The sequence below is a fragment of the Calypte anna genome, chromosome 4A, assembly GCF_003957555.1.
Source record: "Calypte anna isolate BGI_N300 chromosome 4A, bCalAnn1_v1.p, whole genome shotgun sequence".
Lineage (NCBI taxonomy): Eukaryota > Metazoa > Chordata > Aves > Apodiformes > Trochilidae > Calypte > Calypte anna.
The window spans coordinates 16,227,168-16,250,959 of NC_044248.1; the positions used below are offsets into that span (position 1 = coordinate 16,227,168).

Genomic DNA, 23,792 nt, shown 5'->3' on the forward strand with positions numbered 1-23,792 from the left:
TAATTCCAAAAGCTGCCTGCTACTGCAATGAATGCTTTTTTATTATTATTTTTCCTCTCTCCTTCTATAACTAAATTAAGTTAGAGGCAGCAATCTCTGCACTCAGTCTCTTAAACATACAGCAAGTTAATACTACAAGTTCCAAAGTGTTTCATAACAGAAAATTAAATATATGGAGTCCCAGAAAAATAAAAACACCCACCTCTCACTGTTTACAATTTTGGTTAAGTATGCACTAAAACAGAGAGAAACAGCTATACTTAATAAAACTCAGTCTTTTTCCCTTACCATTCTGTTTCACAATTCATCCTGACCGATGATGAAAATATCCTTTCTTGATGAAAACAACTTCAATGGCACAGAAGTGTTTCTAAGAGGACATTAGCAATTTATTTTCTTTATTACTTTCTCATTATATTTATAATGAAGAAATAATTATTTCTAGGCTGCTTCCTGCCAGATGCTGTTCTAGTACCTCTAATAGGACATAACTTAAAATAACTGCTTGGTAGCGAGAAATTAATTTTTTCATCCTTACTCATGTTTTCCCTTCTCTTCCTTTTCTCTCTCTTCAAATAACTTTATTGATTTGGGGTCTTAAATTCTGGCCTGCTTATACTTTTTCTTCATTATTTGTCATTGATGTAATTCTGCCTGGTGCAGACTGCTTCAGAAGCTGGCAGGATGTAAGCCAGCTTCAGTCTAGAAGTTTCTTAGTGCAAACATGCCCTGAGCCCTAGCCTGCCCAGAAGCCCTTCAAACATGGGTTAAATATTCAAGGCTAGGATTTTACACAAGTGAATTCATTCCCACCATGAACATGCTGACAGTATTGTTCTGCAAAGGGATGCATCTGTAAAACAAAATGGTACTTTCATGTCATCCTGTAACAACTCTGGTTACCTGAAACTCCTCAAATCTCCACCACTGGTTTATTGCCAGAGAATATTGCCACAAATTAATAGAAAATTATATGTCTGTGCATAGAGAAAAACCCATTTATGAAAATTATGTTATTATTCAATGACCTGGTAAGCTCTAGCAGTAATAAGGTACAACTACCTCATACTTTAAAAGCACTGAAAATAAATACTTGTACATGCTCTTGACTTCTGAGACCTTGATCCTTGTGCATCTTTACCTACTATGGAGATGGGTCACTAGCACAAGATAAGACAAGACAATGAACTACTGGATTTAATTTTGCAATGTCCAGCTGAGTGCTTTATACCATCACTTGCTGCTTCTACAAATCCCCCTTTTCCAAGGATAAGAACATAATCAGAAATAATTATTATTTCTTTAAATTCTTCTTTACAACATGAGACTGTCTACAGAGTGCTAGGTTGGCAAACAGCAACATGGATACAACATTCATAAAAACACAGCAAATGCTGAAGTAGATCAACAACAGTAATTCCACTAGCAGTAAATAACCTTTATCTCCTCTATCTGTGAAATTTGAGGGTTAATCCAGTACAGTATTTCGCCTTGGAACATTTTTCCTGAAAAAAATTATTCATAATGATAGTAATTTATAATAAAATTATTAATAAATATGAATAAAATTTTTAATAATAAATAATATCTACCTCAAACAGTGCTTTCCATCCAGAAAAGTGCAGACTGCTTGTAAGTGAATCAGGGAATTCACATTTCAATAGCTATATATATAAATGTACGTATATATATGTGTGTGTGTGTATGCATCCAGGCTGCAAACACATTAGTATTTTTAAATGCTGAAACTCTGCTATTATTTAAAGAGAGCATTCAGTAATGGATGGGAGTTTGGATGATTTTCTAAAAAGGGAATCTCCAAGGCTTTTTATTTTTGCTGCTGTTATTTTTATTTTAAAGAAGCCATCATGCTCTTAGTTTCTCTTGCACGAGAAAATGAAAATAGAATTATGACCCAAAAATGTAATGAACCTCAGTGGATGGTAACTGGTTTGCTGTGAAGTCCTTTCAGGTGGAAAAGAATAAAAAAATCTAAGATATATCTGTAGATGTACTAAATTAAGAGACAATAGGGTAAAGCTGATCAGTTCTGAAAAGAACACCTACCATGTTGCCTAATTCATATGGAAACAAAGTATGTTTAAAAAATTCTACCAATTTTACTATAATTGAATTTTCCATTGCCTCCAGTACACAACATTAGCAAAGAGAGATCTTTTTGGAGTGCTCTGTACTTCACACTACTCTGCTGTTTGGGATGTGGCAAAAACTTAATGTAAGAGTGTAATTTACTCAGAACATGTTTAAATTGCTCAATTTTTTGTTTTTCCATCCAGTTCCCTTTCCTGTTCATGGAGATGACTCTCTGAAGTGTTTGGTTAGTTTTAAATCACTATGGTACTGTTAAAAAAAGACCGTTCAGAAAGCCAATAGAAAAAAAAAATATAGTTCGTGCAGAGTTCATCTGACTAAAACTCATCCCTAAAAAGACATTTGCTGACTGGAATGACACCTGCCACATTTTCCCTTAGAACTTTAGTTTGCAGTGTAGAACATGTAGATCACTATATTTAGCACATTCTTGCTTTTGTTTGTGGTTCTGAATTTCACAGTAGTCAGACCATGCCAGTATTTCTGAGTATAATGCAGACTCTTTACTGTTTCTGATCACTCTACAAGGAGATTATATATCATGAAGAACCACTGTTTACAATAAATTCCTATTTACATTGTCCACAGGTACTTTAGAAAGCTAGTTATGGTAACTTCTTCATATGCTGTAATACTGAAAATGTAGCACAGTACAATAAGTTAGTCCTAGATGCATAGTGAGATTTTTTTTAATGCATCTCATTTTGAACATAGGCATGCAAGTGTTGGAAGTTACTTCAGAAATACACTGACAGACTACAAATAGATTTTTGTTCTGTGGTATCATTAAAAATTTCCTCCAAAATGGACATATATAAATAAACAACTGGAATCTATTAATTTTTGTGATCCTTTTCCTTCTTGTAAGTTTTCAAAATAAAACGGAACTACAAATTATTCTAAGTAGCACATTTACACTGATCTTGGTCAAATATCCTGAACCAGTGTTGATCCTGCTGAACAATGCACTGAAAAAGCTGATTATACAATCAGTATACAGGGATGGATGGAAGGAAGAAACAGCTGTTCCTAGTGATTCACTTAAAGCTCTGCCTGGGAGATAACATCCATGGTTCTCATCATAGAGGAAAGCAAAGAATAATTTCAGTAACCTCTGGTGCAAACACACAGTTCTTCATACTAGAAATATTTTATCAATTGTGCAATTATGATCAATAATTTCTAAGGTATTAGCTTTGTTTCTTCTGGCTTTACAAAATAAATCTCTTGCAGACTAGCTCCTATTCTGACATTGTGCAATAATGTGACCAAATTAGGGAAGGAACAGCTACAGCAACTTGAGATACATCCAAAGCTGCAGACTACTGCACTCAGCCATCTTGCATGGATGCTTCATTCCCAGTTCTGTGCTAGGGCACATGTAATGGTTTTCCAAAGGCCTGTTGTAATACCAGGCTTCTTCTAGATGCAAAGGCAAAAACAAAACGACCATACTTGGCGTCTTGAGAGAGTATCACTCAAATAAGAAAAGACTAAGGTTATGGTTGGTATCATATCTACATCACACTAAAGTTCTGCCAGACATCCCCATGTGCTGTGCATTCTATCACCAGCACAGCAAAGCTACCCAGGAAATAGCAGCTTGAGGTCAGACTACACAATGCAGCACACACCCCCTGCAGTCTCCCAGGTCCTCCAAGTTAAAAGGTTAGATTCTCAGCCATAAACTGTCTAGAAGTTTTGGAGAGAGACAGAAGGAGATACAGAGATACAGTAATATTTTCACTATTCTAGGGTCTTTTTATTCTGATTCTTGTCCCAATACAGTCCAGGGCAGTCTCATGTATGCCCTCAATTACCCCTTCCTGCTTATGGTTTCCATCAGTCACTTCATTATTACTCAGACACAGACCACTCAACACCAACCTGACCTGCCCCTCAGCACAAAAAATTGACCATGGGCTACCAAGCTGCTATTCCAATCAATTGAATCTAAAAATGAGTCCATTGAAAGGAGATTCGACTACTACAAAACCCATTAAAGATGCAGCCAGATCACAGCTGAGAATCTGGCCTCAGATTTTTACTGTGTGTCACCCGCACAGAAATGCCCATTTGCCTAGCCAGATGGATCTGTGCAAACATTTTTTGACTTATTGCCAGCATATCTTCCACCCATTCTGGTGAAAACACTTTTGATGCAGACTTCTATCATGTTTAAACTGTTTAAGTCTTTAGTGAAGTTGCCTGCTTGCATATTGCAATTTTAACCACTAAGAAAAGCACCTGTGTCAAAGTGTAAAAGAAACAAGTAGACCACAAATAAACCTGTGTTCTCCCCAGGATACAGCAAGGAACTTTCTTATTTTTGTCACAGCATTCCTTAACCACAGGGTGTGTCTCATTTACTCAAAGATGTGCCATAGCCACACTCATCAAATCACAAGAAAATCTGTTTTGCTTAATTTTGAAGACACTTCTAAAATTGTGTTGAAAATTTCACTTGACTCAAACATTCTGTAAAAAGGGGAGGAGGGAATAATTGCTCAAAGGAAATCAGGGGATTGTGACTGAAAAATATGGGTTGGGCAGCAAAGGGGGAAAACAAAACACAAACAAATCAAAAGCATACAAATGAAAGAACAACAACAAAAAAATATTAAATTGAACATTGTGGACCTGGTCCTCCTCTACTGCAACACATGTAAATTAGAAATAAATCCACTCAAGCTGGTCAGCAAGATCAAAGAAGAACCGCACACTAAAGATCACCTTACCAAACAAAAAACTCCAATTTTGAGAATTACATCGGATTTCAGATTTTACATGGTTCTTATTTTGGAGTGAGAATTTCCCAGGTTGCAACACAAAATAATGCTTAGTAAAAATATACGGAGCCCTACAACTCCTTTGCATAACTTTTCTGGAGTTGCACTCTCCCAGGCTGGACTCTCTTTTCTTTTTCTACTGTTCATTTTCTTCCCCCAATTCTGACAATTTTAATCTAGCAGGGAAAGTCCTTTTTTAGCAAGCACTGTCAAAATATTCAGGACATGGACCTTGCACTCAGGGAATGCAATGCTGTGTCCAGACAGCAGTGCTGGGTGCCTCAGGGACCTGTAATAATCGACACGCATACTCCTAGCAGTCAAGATGTGTTCCACTGCCCACCTGTGCACCTCTGCCTTTGATTTGTTTGGGGTGCATGCTCCTCACAAAGGCAAGTTTTGTGTGACCAGAGCAGTCTGTCTGAAAAGCGTGACTGTTTTCTGCTAGCTGAAGGGAGGAAGACAAATCTGTTACCCATTACTCTGGTACGAGTCAACTATCCCAAATAACTCCAGCCTTTACAACGGGAAAGTAGCACACAGCTTTTATAAATAAGAATTATTGATCTTTTTAAATAGTTTCAAAAGAAGAAACTCTGCATCAAATGTGAATATAATTTAGGAACTACTACATAGCAGCAAAACTACATTAGACTTTCTGATTTTTCCATGGTATCCTTGGATAGATACACCACCCAGTAGACCATGTTAAAAGCTCCAAAGGTAACAGGAAATAAAATGCGTGCATATTTGTCTATCTTACTCGTGCCAGAATGGGAGGCAGGGGGAGCAGGTGGTGTAACAGCAGATGGCTTTACAGATGCTCCTAATGTATTAGGTGTGGTGGTCTGAATCTGCTCCAGTCTAGATCCAAGCAAGTGCTGAATGGAAGAGGATCCAGCTGTGGCATGCTGGGATACAAATCCAGTTAGAATTGGGGTAGAAGGAGGAGCTGGAGGGGTAGCTCTTGCAGAAGATAATGTCTCTGATGCATTGATGCGTGTGAAAGGGTTGGGACTTGATGCAGAAAGGGAGCGGGATGTAATGTCAGAAGACCCCTGAGCTACAGAGGGAGGCTGGATGGAGCTGTGTCTCGTGTCAATTCGGCTCCCACCATCAGCGTCAGATTGTACCGTGGCATTCGTTCTTTTTCTCACATTTGAATTGGCATCTGTACTCTGCAAAATTTAAAAAAAAAAACCAAACAAAGTCATCTAGTCATTCTTAAAATATTCACTTAAGCGGAAGTAATGGAACTTTATATTGAAGCACAATCAGAATAATACTCACAAATATAACCAGCTTGAATCCAGAAACTCAAAGATTCTGCATAGTCATGAAAATAGATTTAACATCATATAAAGTTATAAGCAAGAATTCCTTTTACCTGTGGCTGGAATGCCAGGTGAAAACATCTGACGGATCGAACTCCATGTGATATGGCACCTATGTAAAACTTAATATCAAAAGGCTAAGGATTCTTGAGTTAGAGATGGGTTTTTTTCCCAGGCTCATACTCAGAACAAAATTCTTCATTGTTTAACTATTTCTCTGATGATATAAAAACATTTTAGACACAACTTACCAGCCATGATGGTTTAATTCTGCTTTATATCTCCAGAAAAGTAACTACCATATATGGGAACTCTAGTTTGTCTTCTATGGTAGATGCTATTAATATGCAAATATTGATCAAACCAAGATATTACATTGTTCCTCCTTCAGAAATAAAGCCAATGCTTTTTCACATCAACCACAGGCAGTAAATTCTCCAGCTGCAACTGAACCAGTGAATAAATCAGTCTTTCATCAACTACTCCTTTCCATTAATTAACTAAGAAAAGTGATGAATTCTCCATCACCTGATGTTTTCAGGCAAGTCTGGATGTCACTCCAAAAGATACACTTAAGTCAAATTGTGCTTTTTAGGCTGGATGAGAAACTGAAATACAAAGAAGGAAATCCAGCACAGTTCATTATTTTGCTGACTTCCAGGAGTAAGATTCAGGCTCTACCTTTCTTCTTAAGAGGAAGCCTAACAGGTCTTGAACCTTCTGGAAAGGTACCTGTAGAACAGACTTATGATCCTTTAGCTCTGCACCTAAAATATAATATGAAACCTACTACATTTTAGATATAATATGTGAGTGTCTTTTGCATGAATCACAGAATCACAGAATGTCAGGGGTTGGAAGGGACCCATGAAGATCATCAAGTCCAACGCCCCTGCCAAAGCAGGACCAAAACTAGGGCAGGTCACTCAGAAATACATCCAGATGGGTCTTGAAAGTCCCCAGAGAAGGAGACTCCACAACCTCTCTGGGGAGCCTGTTCCAAGACTCTGTAACCCTTACAGTAAAGAAATTCTTCCTCATATTGAGGCGGAACTTCCTGTGCTCTATCTTGAATCCACTGCTCCTCATCCTATCGCAGGGCACATATGAGCTTTTTGATGCCCATCCCTCATATATTTAAATGTATTAATTAGACCCCCTCTCAGTCTTCTCCTCTCCAGACTAAAAAGTCCCAGGTCTCTCACTTTTCTTCATAAAGAAGGTGTTCCAGTCCCTTAATCATCCTCACAGCCCTCTGTTGTATTCTCACTCCATGTAGACTGACTGCATTCCAAAAGACAAAAATGCAACAGCAAAGAAGGTCCACATACTCAACAGCAGCAATACAGGCCTAAAATGCAAGCAGGACCAATCACTTATTCATCAAAGAATCCCACGACTTGAACTTCTCTGATACCATTCCCAAGCACTGACCTGCAGAACACCTGCTGTCTCCCCTCTCCTTCCCCCTACCAGAAAATCCTGCCAAAGCTCACAGGACAAGGAAAAAGGAGAGAAAGTGGGCAGTAATCTGTCTGACTGACTTCCTCCAACAGCAGTGCTCTCCACCTACATGCCACAGCAGTAACGGAATACCAGTTCGGGTGTTATTCAAGGTACCCTGGGGAGTGAGAAGAGTGACAACCAGATCTGCCTGCTGCATCAGTTGTGCTTAGATGTTTTGCCCAAGGAAACAGAGAAATAGAGCTGGAAAAAAAAATCTGAAAAAGCAGTTACAAAACAAAAAAATCAAATCACTTGGCATCGTCAGTACCCCCAGCACGGTCAGAATGCTGGTCCCAAATGCTGTTAAGTGCAGTATCAATCAATCAATGGCAATACTGCTGGCTTAAATTCATCTGTAGCTGCCACAGATAATGCCAGTTCATGGCCAAAATATTTGCCAGCTCATGGTTGATATATCAAAGAATCCCTCTTAAGTTTCTTAGGTTTCACAGTTTTCCTTCTTGCATAGAAGCATGTCAGTCTATTTTATTTATTTTTCTGCATCTGCAATCCAAGAAAAAGAGTACTGGAACAAACTGGTATTTCCTGAAAGAAACACTGATTGCACTTTTTGAAAGAGAAGCCTGAATCACACTTTGCAGAGGGCCGAAGTACACACAGAGATACAACTGGGACACTTTCACACAGGGGTTGTCCATGACCCTGGAATAGTAAAGCCGCTTTCAAGACTGCTAAATTGATATTAGAAAATATACTCAGGTCAGGAGCACATTTACTAGAGACTTGGCAATACCTGACAGAGTACTGCATGCCACTTGGAAGGCTTGCAAAGGTAAGCAGATGCAAGATGTTCATCACTGTCCAAAACAACAACTCTGTGCTATGAAGAAACTGGCACTAGAGTCATTCAGAGAAGGGGAGTTTACATTTTACATGCACATGCCTGGACAACCTGGCGTTGCTCAAGGGAGATTCTTCCATCATAAAACTTTCAAGTAGTGGCCAGGGAACAAAAACCCACAGGCTGGGACAGGGGTTGCAAAGTAGATCTGCACTGGATCTAACATGTCTTGCTTCCCTCCTGCTCTCTGCCTTCATCAGAGCAGTAGATCAGAGGTGATGCTGCTGGAGAACAGAAGTACCACATCTTCAACCACTCCAACTACAATCATAAAACAAGCAGACAGGTTCCTTCTCACATTCCAGTCATCTCCACTTCTTCTGTGGGAACTTTCTTCCATCAATACATGTGCATAATATCTCCTCTTCCACCCACTTTGGCTGTCATCTAAGTGACCAAGTAAAAACTATTTTTATTTAATCCACTGCTCATGTCCCATTACAGTGTTTGTTATGGAATAAGATTATCTATACTATTTCTGTAACTTTAAAAGTCAACTGGGCATTCTCGTCACTGATACAGAAAAATTCCTGTATTTCAGCAGCCTTTAGATCAGAGAGAAACACAGTTTCCTTTTAAGTATCACAACGTACACATAAAACCAAAAGAGGTAACATCTTAAGATAGCACAAAGCAGAAGTGCATAACAAGCCCCAAATACTTGGATATAGTTACTGTTAATTCTCTGGAAACCACCTTAAAAGCACTCATACAAATTAAAAATGGGATTTCTAACTTGCCCCACAGAGAACATATCACTGAAAACTGGTTGTTCTTGAATAATGTAATTGTGATACTTTGGATTTGTGTTCCTAAATTGAACATTGTCCTTGAACCCTACTGAAACAAGCCTGTTTCATCGAGAGAGCTGTTGTAGGACACACAGAAAGGCAGTGGCTGCAGCCACTGCTAGGGCAGCCTCTCAGACATTAATACTCCAACAGTGCTGGGAGTAACTTAAACAGAGACAGAAAACCTCCTAGGTCAGTGCTCCAGGTCACTATGCACCTCAGAAGCCCTCGGGTGAACATGGTTCAACATCTGTCCCCAGTAAGTTTTGCAAAATCAGTGTGCACCAGCAAAACTAGAGGTGGGCAGCCTGCCTCTTTTTTTAACATCTTTAACAGATGTACCCCTAGGCAAGCACCCAGCTCCATGCCCTGGGAAGGATGAGCAGAATGCACACACATTCCCAGCACACTGCTCACACCACCCCTTCATACAGCTTCTTCTTGCACTTGCCCCACTGAAGACTATATCACGACAGTATCTCTTTCTCCTCCTTCAGAGCACTCAGATGTCTCTCCTTTTTAGTTTCTTCAGCTGAAAAAATACCCAAAAAATCAAGCAAAAATTCTTGCTATTGGCTGTACGCATAAAACCCTGTTTACTCCATTTAATGTTACAAACAGAATTAATTTCTCCCTCCTCTGCTCTGATGCTACCTCACAACTCTGTCATCTGAAGATTTCATCAGCCTGCTATTACCTTGTGCCAAGGTCACTAAGAACACAAGGCTGATCCCATAGCCAAGCCTTAATGAACCAAATTCTGCTGACATCAGCAGAAGTCAAATTAACCACTACATTAAAAAATATGGTAAAAATCAAGGTTTGTTATGTACTAAGCAAAACCTTCCACAGACATTTCAGTTACGATGCACACCCCTAGTAAATTGATATTGTGATAATGACAACATGAGCAACAAAGTGATACGCAGGGATAACGCACTTCCTACCTCTAAAATTTATTTTTCTTTGTCTTTTTAAAAACAACAGCAAGAAGCACAAACCTACTGCCTATTGGTAGTGGCATGAATACCAGTGGCAAGAAATAAAACATGAAAATCAAATGGAAGCCAAATTAAAATGTAATCCAAGAAATGAAGGCATTATCCAAGTGAAGATTCCTGTCTGAGGGCAAGTTAGGAAACTGTTCAATTAACCCAAGCCAACAGAGAGCTGCTGTGTAGTCCAGATGGGCCTCCACAGGAAATACTGAGTCCACATTTTTCACATTCTCCCTCTAGATTCAGAAAGGATTTTATTTTCTGGAGATGTTTCAGTGAGATTTTTGGGAGACTTTTAAAATGGTGTAGCTCAGGAATGCAAAATGGGAGTCTGGAAGCTACCATAAAATGCATTGCATTACAGCATGCAATGCCAGCATTAATACATTTAATAAATATTACCTTTCTCTAGCTACAGTATCTTGCTGCTTATATAAATGATGCCTCACTCTTTCTTTGAAATAGCCAATCATACTGACTTGGTCCAAAACCACTTCACCCTTCAGAACCACCACCAAACCAGTAGTTGAAAGTGCTCTGCCGTATCCTCCTTCAAGAGGAAACATTTGTGCTGTTGATCCTACCAGAAGAATTAAGCATCTTAATCTTAACTAGCAGAAATAGTATGGATGAGAGCCTCAAAATCCCAGGCAATATCAGAACACAATTCCTGTCCATGCATAGACACAGTACTCAACATCTCCAATAATCATCTAAGAATATATATTTTGCTATAATTAAACATATCTTCATTGGACAAAGCTCTGTGGTTGCCTGAGATATGCTAATGCTAAGAATCAACAGCACTGATTTCATTTTTAACAGAAACCTAAATTTCACCCCGCATGGGACTTAAAACATTTATCACTGAAACCTTGCTTTAAGGACACAAAAAGGTAGAGCATACCAGAGGCAGACAGGTGATCACACTAACAAAGCCAAGGCATTGACCAAAGACAAGGAAATGCAAACTGGTAATCACTCCTTCTTTGTGCCCAAATAAGTATTTCATTAGTCCACAAAAATTAAAAAAAAATGGTGGGGGAAGGCTCTATACAAGAGATTTAGAGAGTTCAATCCTGTGCATTAGCATACTTTATGAAAAAGTGAGGGGCACAGGATGGACAAGAGGTTCAAATTCTGTCAGAGAGGGAAATAATTGAATCTGCTCATATCTCCTGCAGCACTGTTCAGTGCTTAAGCACGGGACACTCCTCTGCCAGCCCATATACTGAAAGCAGCTGGAGCATGCTGGTTGTAAACAGTAGCTCCTGATGGCCAAGCTTACACATCCCAAGCCTTCTCCCATAATGTTCCATCTCTCTGGGATTCAGCATGATGGATTTGAGGTTTCTGCACCACTTCATTAGGAACCTACATCTCCTCAGGCCCAGACACACACACAAGACTGAAATCCTACCAGGTCTGTGGGTCATGTGCTACAACATCCAAGGTCCTCAGGCAACTCTTTTGTGTACTAAAACTAAAGAAAAAAGCAAAAACCTCACTGCAGTTTACAACCAAGAGATGCTATTTTGTGTGGTTTTTGTCTTTAAAAGAACTTAAGTAGGGGAGATACACTCAATACAAATGTTTCCTATGTAAAAAGTCCTGACGTAAGATGCCTTTTACTAATTCCAGAGCAGAAAGATCATTTTATTTGACATGAAGATAGGATTACTGAACTAACCTCCTTGCAGGCATCTGTAAAATACAGTAATGAATGCTATATTCTTCCCTTGACAAGTGGATTCATATGCCATTGACCATGAATAATACAATGAACAACACTGTAGCACCCTTCACCATTAAATCTATACTACTTATTGTTAAATACTATGGCAGATTTGTGAAGAAAGTTTGGTGGTCAGCTTCTGTGGCAGAATGTATAGAAAATAACCCACACTACAACAAAAAATTGATTTGCCCATTGTTTGCTTTTCTATTTGAGCCCAATTTAAAAGTGTTGTTCACTACTGCACTAAAATGATGCACAATTATGAGTCAATCTAAAGTCTTCAATATAACAATTTTTGCACACTATAAACAGCTGCTCATATAAATGTGAAAATTCTGAAACTTTCCCTAAGCTTACATAATGCCTCACTCGAGCAAAAAAAAAAAAAAAAAAAAAGAACTAGAATATTTTGTAAAACCAGTTTTTGACAAGCGAGCCAAATTTGCACTTCAGTGAAGTCAAGACTGCAAATCTGGCATGAACTGAAGAAGCGTGCACCAGCTGAGCTGAGATCTATGGGCAGGGGATCATCAGCACAACAGTATTCAGTAACTGACCTGACAAACTCAGTCATCTTGTTACAGAACAGAGATGGTAACATCCACAGTGCATAATCCCTATGACAAAACCAACCTAGAATCTGTAAAACAAACAAGAACATTATTTAAAAGTCACAAGCAGAGTCCTGGGGAGAATGCAGCAATGCTGAAAGTGATTTCCAGGGCATTAGGCAACTTCATCCATAGGACTCTACTTACAAATATAATACACAACCTGCGCGAAATTCTGGTGCTGGTGCAAAGCTTTCATACATCCCCAAAGCATCTGCCTATAGCCTGTTAGTGCTCTGTCTCTGCAGTTTTGAATTCCGTCACGGTTTGTATGATGGATACATTCTGTTGGGATTTAAATCCAAAGTAAGCAGTTTGTATTGTTTGAGCTAAGTGGGAACCATCCTACACATAAAAAATAAGGCCATAGATTTGCAGTATAACTCAGAGCTCCTCTTCTCATCTGCCTCAGCACTTTTTGGAAAATTACTCAGCTGTCCTGGAGTTCAATATATAGACACTTGAGAAGACCTATGTCAGTCTCATCCTCCAACAAACCTTCACAGCAATGCTTGTACAAGTTCTCAGGGCTGCTTTTGCACCGACTGTTCACTGAAACAGCAGCAGGCCAACATGTTTTCCAGATCCCTAGCAGATCTTTCACCAGATTTCACTGAGGTGGTGTGTCCCTCTGGGACAGAGGCAGTTAACATTCAAAGCAGTAGCTTCTACTTTCTCAGGGATAAATTCACAGCAGAACGTACAAGTCACAACACCACCATCTGGTACCAGTCCTAGCGGGAAAGAGCTAATGCTTCACCATCCAGCAAGCAGCTGTCAAAGCTGGAGAGAAATGCCCTGGGTAGGATCACAGCCTCAATTACACACATGCCTTTGCAGCAGCAGCCATCCAACCGTACCCAGCACTTCCAGCTCTGAGCTCCTTCCTGAAGCTAGATAGGTAAATCGCATTGTAAAGGCACAGAAAGACTGCCCTCCTCTGAAGGGACCCAGCCACCAGGAGGGGAACGAAGGTGAGGTGACAGGAGACCTCAAATCTGTCCTGTCTGGGAGATAATGTCACAGGCTTCCCACATCTCAAGTGCTTCCCACCAGGCTGCTACAGATATTCTGGGACAAATAGTTGTCATTCCTTCTTACAGATGTTGCATTCTGTACACTTCGACCTCAGGCTCAGCTTGCAGTGTAGCCCAGACAAGCTGGCTCCAGAATTAATTCCTCTCTTTTATCCCTGGCCCCATACAAATTATTTAACGAGGGCAGCTTCAACAGGAACTTAACATCCTGCAGACAACCTGGCTGGCAGTCTGGTTATTAGCACATTTCTCCAAGACAGAAAGGGCAGGACTCAAGCCTGCTCAGACTCCCATGTGGTGTTTTTGGGAGGCTGTATGTAACAGGCATGCTGGCCATTCTGATGAAACAGAGTAGGTGTTTTTCCACCTAAAATGAACGACAAACACTTCAGAAGCAGCAAATCAGTTCCATAAATTCCTACCCCAGGGAAATTTAACAATCAAGCCTTTCAGTTGCTTAATCACCATTTCTGATACTTAATCTAAGCTAAAAAAAAACAAGGAAAAAAAAAAACCAAAACAGCCACAAAAAACCAACCCAAAAAATGCACCCTGAAAAGGATATCACAATCAAAGCATCTTTGAAACTCGAGACAAGCTGTTTATTAGAATAACCAAGCATATAACAAAGAGTTGTGACTAAAAAAATTTCAAGTGAATAGTAAATAAGCATCTTTATGCCTTGCTGTAAATTTTGCAAGACTAAGATTAGAGCTTTCCATGACAGCACTACTAAACCTTCAACAAGATGCAGCTAAATTAATCTATACGAAGGTCAGTTATGTACTGCATGAAAGCACAGCTTTCCTAAATTGGGAGATCTTGATTAATTCCAACAAAAACCTCATGCAAAACCTGGAAGGCCTGAAGCAACCAGAAGTCTGGCATTACTTACTGTTTAGCTGCAACATGAAAACTGTTTGTGAAATAATTAAGTAATATTTTCCTATTAAAATCTATCATGGAGTTTTTTATCCTTACCATCCCTTCCTAACAAAACAGTCTGTTCCTCTGGGAGGACATTATATAGCCTGCCAGATACACACCATTTGACATTTCCCAGGGAAGTAGCATCTTGTCATCAGTGTAAATAATGCTGCTTGTACCAAATCCCACTGAGTCACCATATTGCCTCGCTGTTAGCAAATGCACAACTTGGAGGAGAAATCTCCCATATTTTACTATTATGTTTTAGAGCCAGTCAATCAAAATTTTGCTGGAATAGAACTAGAGATTTTGTTTTGCCTTAAAGAGTCCTGGAATATGACCAAGTAAAAGCTCCACCTGCCACAGAATATGATGTATTCTAGTCCACAGCTTTAGAGGTACAAAGAGCAAAGGGATTACTTCGGGAGGAAAAAGTGAGGGGGAGATAAGCTACAAGAGCCAGTCTAAGCTACAATGCTACTCATTTTCTGATCTGAATTGGATGAAGGGAGGAGATGAGAGATAAAAAGAGCACTCCATTTTATAATCCACCATTACACGTCTCGAACTGCAAGTTGTAGAAGAAAAGTCAATTCCAGGTTATTAAAGAGACATAAGTTAGCAGAGTCTTTTTTCAAAAAATGGATGTCAAATTTATGCCAAATAAACTTATCAACCTAAATGGTGCTTAAAAACTAATTACATGCATGCATGTACAGATGTATGTGTACATAAGTATGCATGCCTAAGTTTCTTAAGCACTGGTGTTTGACAGTTCTTGGAGACTGTATTTATATGATGGCATAAAGAACCAACACAAAACACTACTAGAGAGAAGGATATAAATCTACTAGCCTAGGTTGTGCCCCAAACAACTGTGAGACACCTATGAAAAGAAGAACACCTGACTAGGGACCAAATACCTTCATTGTTTATCTTTCCATTTTTGGTCACCTTAAACCTGTAGTTAAATTTGCTTCAGTAGTTTGCTGAAAATGCCTGACACACTCCTTGCCTCATTGATTTTCCCAAGCCTCTCAACACTTATTTTTTCTGACTCCAATTTTGCCAGTGCAAAAAATGAAGTCAGCTAGAAATCTCACACAGCTGCAAAATGCAACTGCAATTTGGTGTCATTGGGCTCACCAGTATTGAAAACTCTTTGCAGAGGGGAAACAAAACTGAAATTTGATTGTAAATACAGAAAAAGGTTTAAGCAAAAATATGAAGAGCCTTCTGTTCAAAGGCACCATTCCATACTAATTATGACAGGGAAAACTATAAACTCACTGACAATTTGCATTTTAAGGGATGCTGAGCATTTTGAAAATCTTACCCCTGACACCAGATCAGTTTATTCTGAATTGCTACCATAGATTTTTTGAGTATTTATACTACAAAGAAAAAAAAAAGAAACAAACAAAAAAAGGAAATCGCAATTAGATCAAGACTTCACTTAATGCCTGCAATTGACATTAGTAACAAATGTTATTTTGGGGCTGAACAGGATTGTGTTGCTTATTCAAACAAGGAAACCATAAGGCGTGTCTCTTTTCAGTAGATCAGCATGACAGAGAAAACCATTTAAGCATATTTAAAAATTAAAAATTAAGGGGTGTAGTATTTTCTAAATTAACCACTGAAAGATTGACATTACTGAGCTATGCTTTGGTTTCTAAAATAAAAGCCTTATCCTCATGTCATTTAAATTAAGTCTTCTGGTAACTACAATGAACACTGTCAGGTATTGAGCATTAGATGAATAACAGCCAAGCATCTCTGTTATATTCCCTTGCCTATTATTGAGGTAGTTCATTATAATACTTAGAGAAAACTGAAGAGTGAGCTATTACCACATTTGCTTCTAAGGGCTGGAGGAGATGGCACTCCAGCAGGATTTATTTTTTAGTTGTGAATCAAATGTTGAAATAAGAACTCCTGCTTCTTTTGTTCATATATAAAAAAGACATCACAAACAAAAAACAAAACCAAACAAATAATTAAAAAAACCCTTCCCACCATCAATAAGAAAAAACTCATTTTGAACTTAAGCACTTCCATTCATTTTAGCAAATATCAGCCAATTTTCAGCTTCATTGTAACTGAATTCTGGAATACAGTGTTCACATTAAAGTAGAAATTCAGTCGGAATCTAGACTCAAACCTAATACTAGGCAGTATGCTTCAATAATTTCTCTGCTCTCTTTGAAGTAGATAAATGTTTCTACTTCCAGTGTAAATTTACCTCACAACTCAACCATGTTAAAGGCAGAGCAACATTAGGTTTTTGGAAAGAAGCCTTATTTTTTAATGTAGCACTATAATTTACGCTATTTATAAAGATGTACTGTGTGAAATATTAAGAAAGCCATTTTAAATTGTTCATCCCACATTTAGTGGTTCAAACCACATTTATGACCCAACCATATATTTAAGCACATATTTAGCTTTATATATTTCAATCAGAGCCAGGTGCTGGGTAGGACCACCTAAGTCTAACAAATCAATTTTTAAAAACCTCACAAACAAAAACAAACCAAGCACAAAAACAAACAAGCAATTAAAATAAAAAATAATTTTTAAAAAGGGGAAAACCCACAAAATATTGTACCTAACTATCACAGCTAATAAAAAATATCAACAACCACTTTGGAACTATTCTGTCTCAGGTATCCAAACATTCACAGTTCCCAGTAAGTCCCTGCAGCCTTACCCCAGGTGCTCATTCTCTCCTATCTTTCAAAGTGCATTCACTATGAATGTGCCAGTTGTTTTGTGAACTGCATCTACTCTAATCCTACTTAAACACGATGCTAGACTATTAAGACTGTAAATCCTTGACAGTAAAAATGTTGACAAATTTAACTAGAGTGACAGAAAATTTTTGATGTGTCACAGAAATTACTCACATGACACAGCAACCTCCTTTTGTATGGTCCTGGCCTTATATCTGCATAACCTCTATGCATTTCCTGAGCTTGAAGTACTTCTTTAAGATCTGAGTTAAATGCCATTGCCCTAAAAACAACCTGAATCATAACACCCTAGGCAGTATAGAAGCAGTGAAGCAGCAAAAAGTTATGTTTAAAAACTGAAATGCAGTTCCATTTGCAGGAGTATTCAAGTCACAGAGGAGACAGGCTGTGCATCCACATACGGAGTTTAGTAAACAGATGTGGTCAAGTGCCATCAAGATACGTCTGATCATCAGGTAACTCCCTTCACATCTGTGAAAAATGGGCTGAACTCCACTTCTATATTTACTGTGACAGCAGAAGCTATTTTTCTATTAGTTCAAGGAAGAAGCAAAGAAATTAAGTGGTAAATGCATTTCCCAGTACCTTTGAGTACTCTCTAAAGGCAGCAGATTTTATGCAACGATCGTCATTAGAGAATGTCTACATATTCAAAAGTTTAAGTGCAAAGATTAAATTTCTGCTTTCACTTACAGTCTAGGCTTTAGACACAAGATACAGACATACATGAAAAAAAAAACCAAACCAACCATAATCCAACCAACTAACAAAAACACAACAACAAAACAACTAAAGAGAAGTATCCAGCCTATGGCCTCTGGGTTGTATCCAGCCCATCAGAACAATTTGCTGGCCCAGTCCTTGCTGTCAAATTCATGACAGAGGGCACAATGTTGGGCACAAGCCCAACACATTAATTGCTACAGATGTTCACCAAATGCCATCAAAGGATCTCTGTTTTCCTCCCACTTCCAGTATGTAACGTGCTGTGTCTATCCTATGGCTAAAAGGCATCATAGAAAATACATCTTCACCATGTGAAAGCATGTATGCAGGTTGCCCACTTTACAATATTTCTTGTAAATGTGACAGTCACCTATCACCCCAGTATGCATCCTCCTGGTAAGGAGTGTGCATTTACAGGTGCATCTAGATGCTACAGGGCTTACTCAAGACATATAATGGGCTTCAGAAAAGAGGAAGAAAGTTCAAGAGGTACCATCTACTTGTGACTGTGTTTGAAGAAATTCCATTCAAAAGCTTTGTGTTGAGTTTGACCTGTTTCTTCAAGTTTCACACTCTTTAACAAACAGCTGAGGTTGAAGCTCATGCTCAAGACTTTTTTTTCAGTATCATCTCCAAAACTGGGTAGATCTTTAAAAATAAACTTCATAGGAATACAGTGAAAAGGAAATAGTTCAGAAGTATAAAAATAAACTCAGGAGCCCAATAACAAACTATAAATCATTCATTTCCATCACAGACTGTCTTGCAATAACACTTTTCCTTTCACTAAGCAAAGAAGTTCAGGCCGTTTAGGGACAGGTTCATTCCTTTTAACCTGACAGGATTTTAACTTGCTCCTAAGTCAAGTACATCACAGAAGACCAAACTGTAAGTCATATCTGTTGTCTTGGAAAGATTCTAGTATTATTTCAGTGTGCTTGACAGAGAGATATGTGAGGCTGTCCAAGGCAGATTTTAGACAAGCTGGGGTCCTACTCATGTGGTGCCTGCTGCAGCACTTCTCCTTATGGAAATACATTAAGTTTGTACCAGGAAGTTACAGGAGACAAGAAGAAAGAGTTGAAATGGGGCAAGGAGGGAGAGGAGGCTGAATATATACCATGGCTAAAACCAATTCAAGTGGCTGAGGGGCACATGTTGTATGCTTGCTCCTGCCACCGCTAGCCCAGGAAATTAGCCTGATACCAGGATTGATTTGTTTTTTTTTTTAATTAACACAGTTCAGATTACTTAGTTAGACTCCAAAATTCATTCAACACTTAGTGTAATCAACATATTGATCTGTCACACCCATCATGTAGCATCAAAAAAGCATAAAAGAGGATAATCTAGAAAAGCATATAGAATATACAGTAAAGATGTACTGGTTGTGGCAAGGAAATACATGATAGGAATGAACACATTGCAAATCATTTGATCATAATTACAGGAGTTGCCTTTTATCCAAGACAACTAGCAAAGTTTTTTTGATGGAAAAGATAAAAACAAGACAGCACCAAGGACTCTAATTAGTATGAGTAATGATCATGATTAAATGAACTGATTAAATATAGAAAACCCACGTAAATTCTATGGTCAGAAATTGGACAGATGCATGTCAAAAAGAGACTTCCAACTATGTTCAATTTAGCTTTATTTTACCAAACTTTACTAATAATATGCCTAATTTTTAATACTATCATGTGGTAAAATCCCCATCCTTTATGGGGAATCTAGTATCATAGCCCAACTTCCTTCCTCCTAGAGTCCCTCTAGGACAATGCCACCACATTACTGGAGAAGAAAAAAATAAGAAAAAAGCCAAACAGAAGTACATAACCACCAAGTGAATAATGCAGAATCAACAGCCCATAAAACATATTCCTTATTTAAAATTATAATATCACTACAAACTCACAGGAATGCTGAAATTCTGTTACCTCTAGTAAATCAGCACTGATTAGATGTGCAGAAAACAAGTTGGATTCATAATAAGGCATAAGATTGTAGATTAGCATTTTATAAGCAAAACTAAAAATTTTAAGGAGAAGAACTATATTACATGCCAGATTAGGAAGCAGAGCCTAACAGCCTTTGACAAATTAAACCAGCCATATCAGCTTCTGTTCTTCACAGCAGGAAACCAGGACCAAGTCATTCTCTAATCATGGAAAAAAACTGCACAATAGCTAAGCCCTTATAACAACATCTCTACACCTGTGCTGCAAGATCAAAGACTAAAGTCATAGCATAGGTAAAAAGGGTAAAAAAAACCCCACAAAAACAAACAAACCAAAACAAAAACTCAAGCAAGCAAACAAAATTCACAACAAAGTGAAACAAAAGAAAAACAAAATCCAGCCCAAACAGTTCAAGGTATAATCAGCATTCTCACTTACTTACATACTTGTAACATTAACACTGTTTAACCCTTCAAAAAAGTACCAAGATGCCCAAACCTGTAAGCACTCTATCGCTTTTATCAAAGAAGCAGTGGAATAAAACTGTTCACAACTCATTTACCTAGCTTTCTAGTTGTGTGATGCTGTGTGTCTTCTGTTGATTAAATTAAAAAAAAATTAAAAAATTAAAAAAAAAAAAAAAAAGAGAGAGAGAGGAAGATATTTCTCTAAAACATGTGTAAATGGTTAAACATGATATAAGACTGACTTACAGCAATTCTTACCATGGATCAGAACAGTTCTGTTAAGTCTACATCATTGTTACTCAACACAAATACTATTTTTTCCTTTTGTTTTAGTAAAAACTTAGAATCAAACCTAGGATGTAACAATTCTTGTGCAATTTGTTTTCCTATGGGCCCAAGTAAAACTGACCACCAAAAGTAGTATTTATTAACAGTCCTCAGGGAGTGCCCAAGATACTAAACTACACATTGCACAATCAAGAAGCTCAGAATAAACTAATGGCACCAATACCTCTATGCACATGGCAACCTTAACGCTACTGTAAACATACTTTTCCTTGCTTCTATCTCTTCCTTAGTATAAGCCAATGGAGCTTCTACTGTAACAAACTCCTCAGGAGCACATCCATCCTTCTAAGCACAAAGAGGAGCTAACAGAACCACACAGCCAGGAGGCTGAAAACAGTAATGATCTATGGTAGGAGAGCAAAGAGGAGGAAGAAAAGTGGAAGTGGGTGGACAGCAGCTGAGCAGAAGTATCAGATGGAAAGGGTGGAGAGGCAAAAAGAGAAGGATACAAATGAGATGTGAAAAGACACAGAAGACAAAACTACCAGGAGTTAGCCTAAAACAGTGGTTCTTAAATCTCGCCTTAGCCAAAGGAAGTTAGAAAGTCAGTGTGACAGGAACAGTAAATTACAATGCTGCTGTAGGCATCTGACTGCTGGAGTGGTGCTCCCAAGAGTCAGCTGCAGCTGGGAAGTCCTGACCTACCCCATGGCTGGTGTAAATGCTCTAATAGCTTTGTTAGCCAGGTGTCTCATGAATAGGAGCAGCAATTCAGGAGCAGTCAGTGAATGGGAATGTGAGAAGGGAAGAAAGGAGAATCACCAGGGTGCTCAACTGGAAAAGACACTGAGCCTTTAGTCACCAGTCCATGAAGTATGATAGCTGCCACACAAGTGATGCTTCATCAGAAGCACTCTGAAAGCTGGAAAGTGTATTGTTAAACAGAGCTCTCAAAACTGCTTAGGAGTTGAAGATATTTCCTGTGCAAAGATAAACAAGTTTCATAAAACTTAAATCTATGGTGGACACAATGGTTCATCTAGATTTCTTCACAAATTCCTGAAGTAGTAACTGAAGATGAGATAAAACTCTAGATCTCAATACATACAATGAAAAGAGAATTGTTATGTCTATGAAAATTTTCTAATGGTGTATTTAGATTCATTGAAGACATTAGCTACATATGATAACATAGCCTCCATACCTGTAACATTATGGTCTATATAATCAGTCCAGTCAGAATTAATTGGCAGAGTGATCGTTTCCTAAAGATACCCATCCTAGCCAACCTTCACCAAAATGCAGATAAATGTAGAAAAGACTGCAGGTATAAAGACACACCACCTCCTCCTATCCCCTGAGTTAACCCAGTAATGCAGGAGAAAAATAAAATTTTACAGGATTTTATCATTGAATATGGATGGTGTGACATTAGTCTTCCATTATGCTGAGTTACACTGCATCATTAGCTCAGGGGGAACCTGGGAGCAAGTTAGAGGGCTGCTTTTACTGAGAAACACTACCAGAAAGGTGGAAAGTATTTAAGCTGAAAACGTACCGTGACTGCCTCTTCTGTACTTCTTTCTCTTTGTACTGGAGCAACTGGAAATTCAAGGAGGGATTTTACTGTCTTCCTTTTGGCTTTTTCCATTTGTATATTAGTAAAATAGTTGACAGCAGCGAACTCAATGAGAGCAGAGAACACAAAGGCAAAGCAGACTGCTATGAACCAGTCCATGGCAGTAGCATAGGATACTTTTGGCAGTGAATGTCTTGCACTGATGCTCAGTGTAGTCATTGTCAACACTGTGGTTATTCCTTCAAAGAAACAAAGCAGAAACACTGCTGAATTCAAGAAAATCAGAATGAGAATAGCCAGGCAGGATTAAATTAATAATTTTAAATCACAAAGGAGACTTTCTGCTGCTTGTTCATAGCACAACAGATTTAAGTCATGGCAACCAGCAGGTATCTATGAGCAGCTATGACCACGAACCTGTTAACCAGCTTTAAGGGAGGTGTGGGAAGCCATGACTTCAGCAGATCAACTACAGTTCACATGAAGAAAACATGGAAGCTGTCGCTTCATACTTTTTTCATGTCCAATTCAACAGAATTTCTTACTAGTTGTTTTCTAAACATTTCAACATAATTTGTTAAATGGGGGAGCACCCCTCAGACCCTAACAAAAACATTTTTTTCCTGTAATGGGTTCAAAATGCCAACTATTACTCTGCATCTGTTCTTCTGATCCCACTTGTAATCCAGGTGCCACTGAGTCACAGCAAATTATTTTGGTGCTAAGGAAAACTAGAATATTATGTTAACAACTCTGTTAATTAGCAAATCAACACCTTATCTTGTAAACCTTCTGCTACTTGTCAACAAATGAATTTCTTCTTCTGAAAGAACAACTTTTTAATTAGCATTTGTACAATGTACAAGCATTAACACTGAGCTCAAGTTATGACCACTCCGTAATACTTCAAATAAAAATGCATGCTGAATAAAACCTAGGCCTGGGGTTTTTGATCCAAAATACCCTATATCTTGCAAATACAAAATACTGAAGATATAGTGAGCACTGCTTAAGTCCTACCATGATAACCTCAAGGAAGTCTTCCTAAAAATGAAGACGTCTTTACTCTTATGAATATAACCTAGCACCCATTTTAATTCAAGATGGAATGCATACATTGAGAAGAATTCAAGATAAGTAAAAGCATGTTTTCCAACAGGATCCTCACATCCCTTACTCTATAAATGGTGCTCTCTCTCAACAGGGCAATGTGATATGAAAATGCTTCACTGAGACAGTGCCATATAAAGGAGGGGACACAATGCAAACATTTCTTTTTAAAGAAAAAAGACTAAAAGCAGCTCATGAAA

The 23,792-nt window shown here is 38.4% G+C and overlaps 1 protein-coding gene across 2 annotated transcripts in view; it reads right to left on the reverse strand.

The window, feature by feature from the left end:
- Window positions 1-5,545: 5,545 nt before the first annotated feature.
- Window positions 5,546-23,792, reverse strand: part of GABRA4 (gamma-aminobutyric acid type A receptor alpha4 subunit) — a 34,774-nt gene continuing 16,527 nt past the window's right edge. For both annotated transcript variants that reach the window (XM_030449825.1, XM_030449824.1), the window contains exons 8-9: window positions 22,462-22,721; window positions 5,546-6,079 (exon numbers count right to left, since the gene is read on the reverse strand). In XM_030449825.1, the coding sequence (XP_030305685.1) occupies window positions 5,546-6,079; window positions 22,462-22,721 (794 nt within the window). The remainder of the gene's footprint in view (window positions 6,080-22,461; window positions 22,722-23,792) is intronic.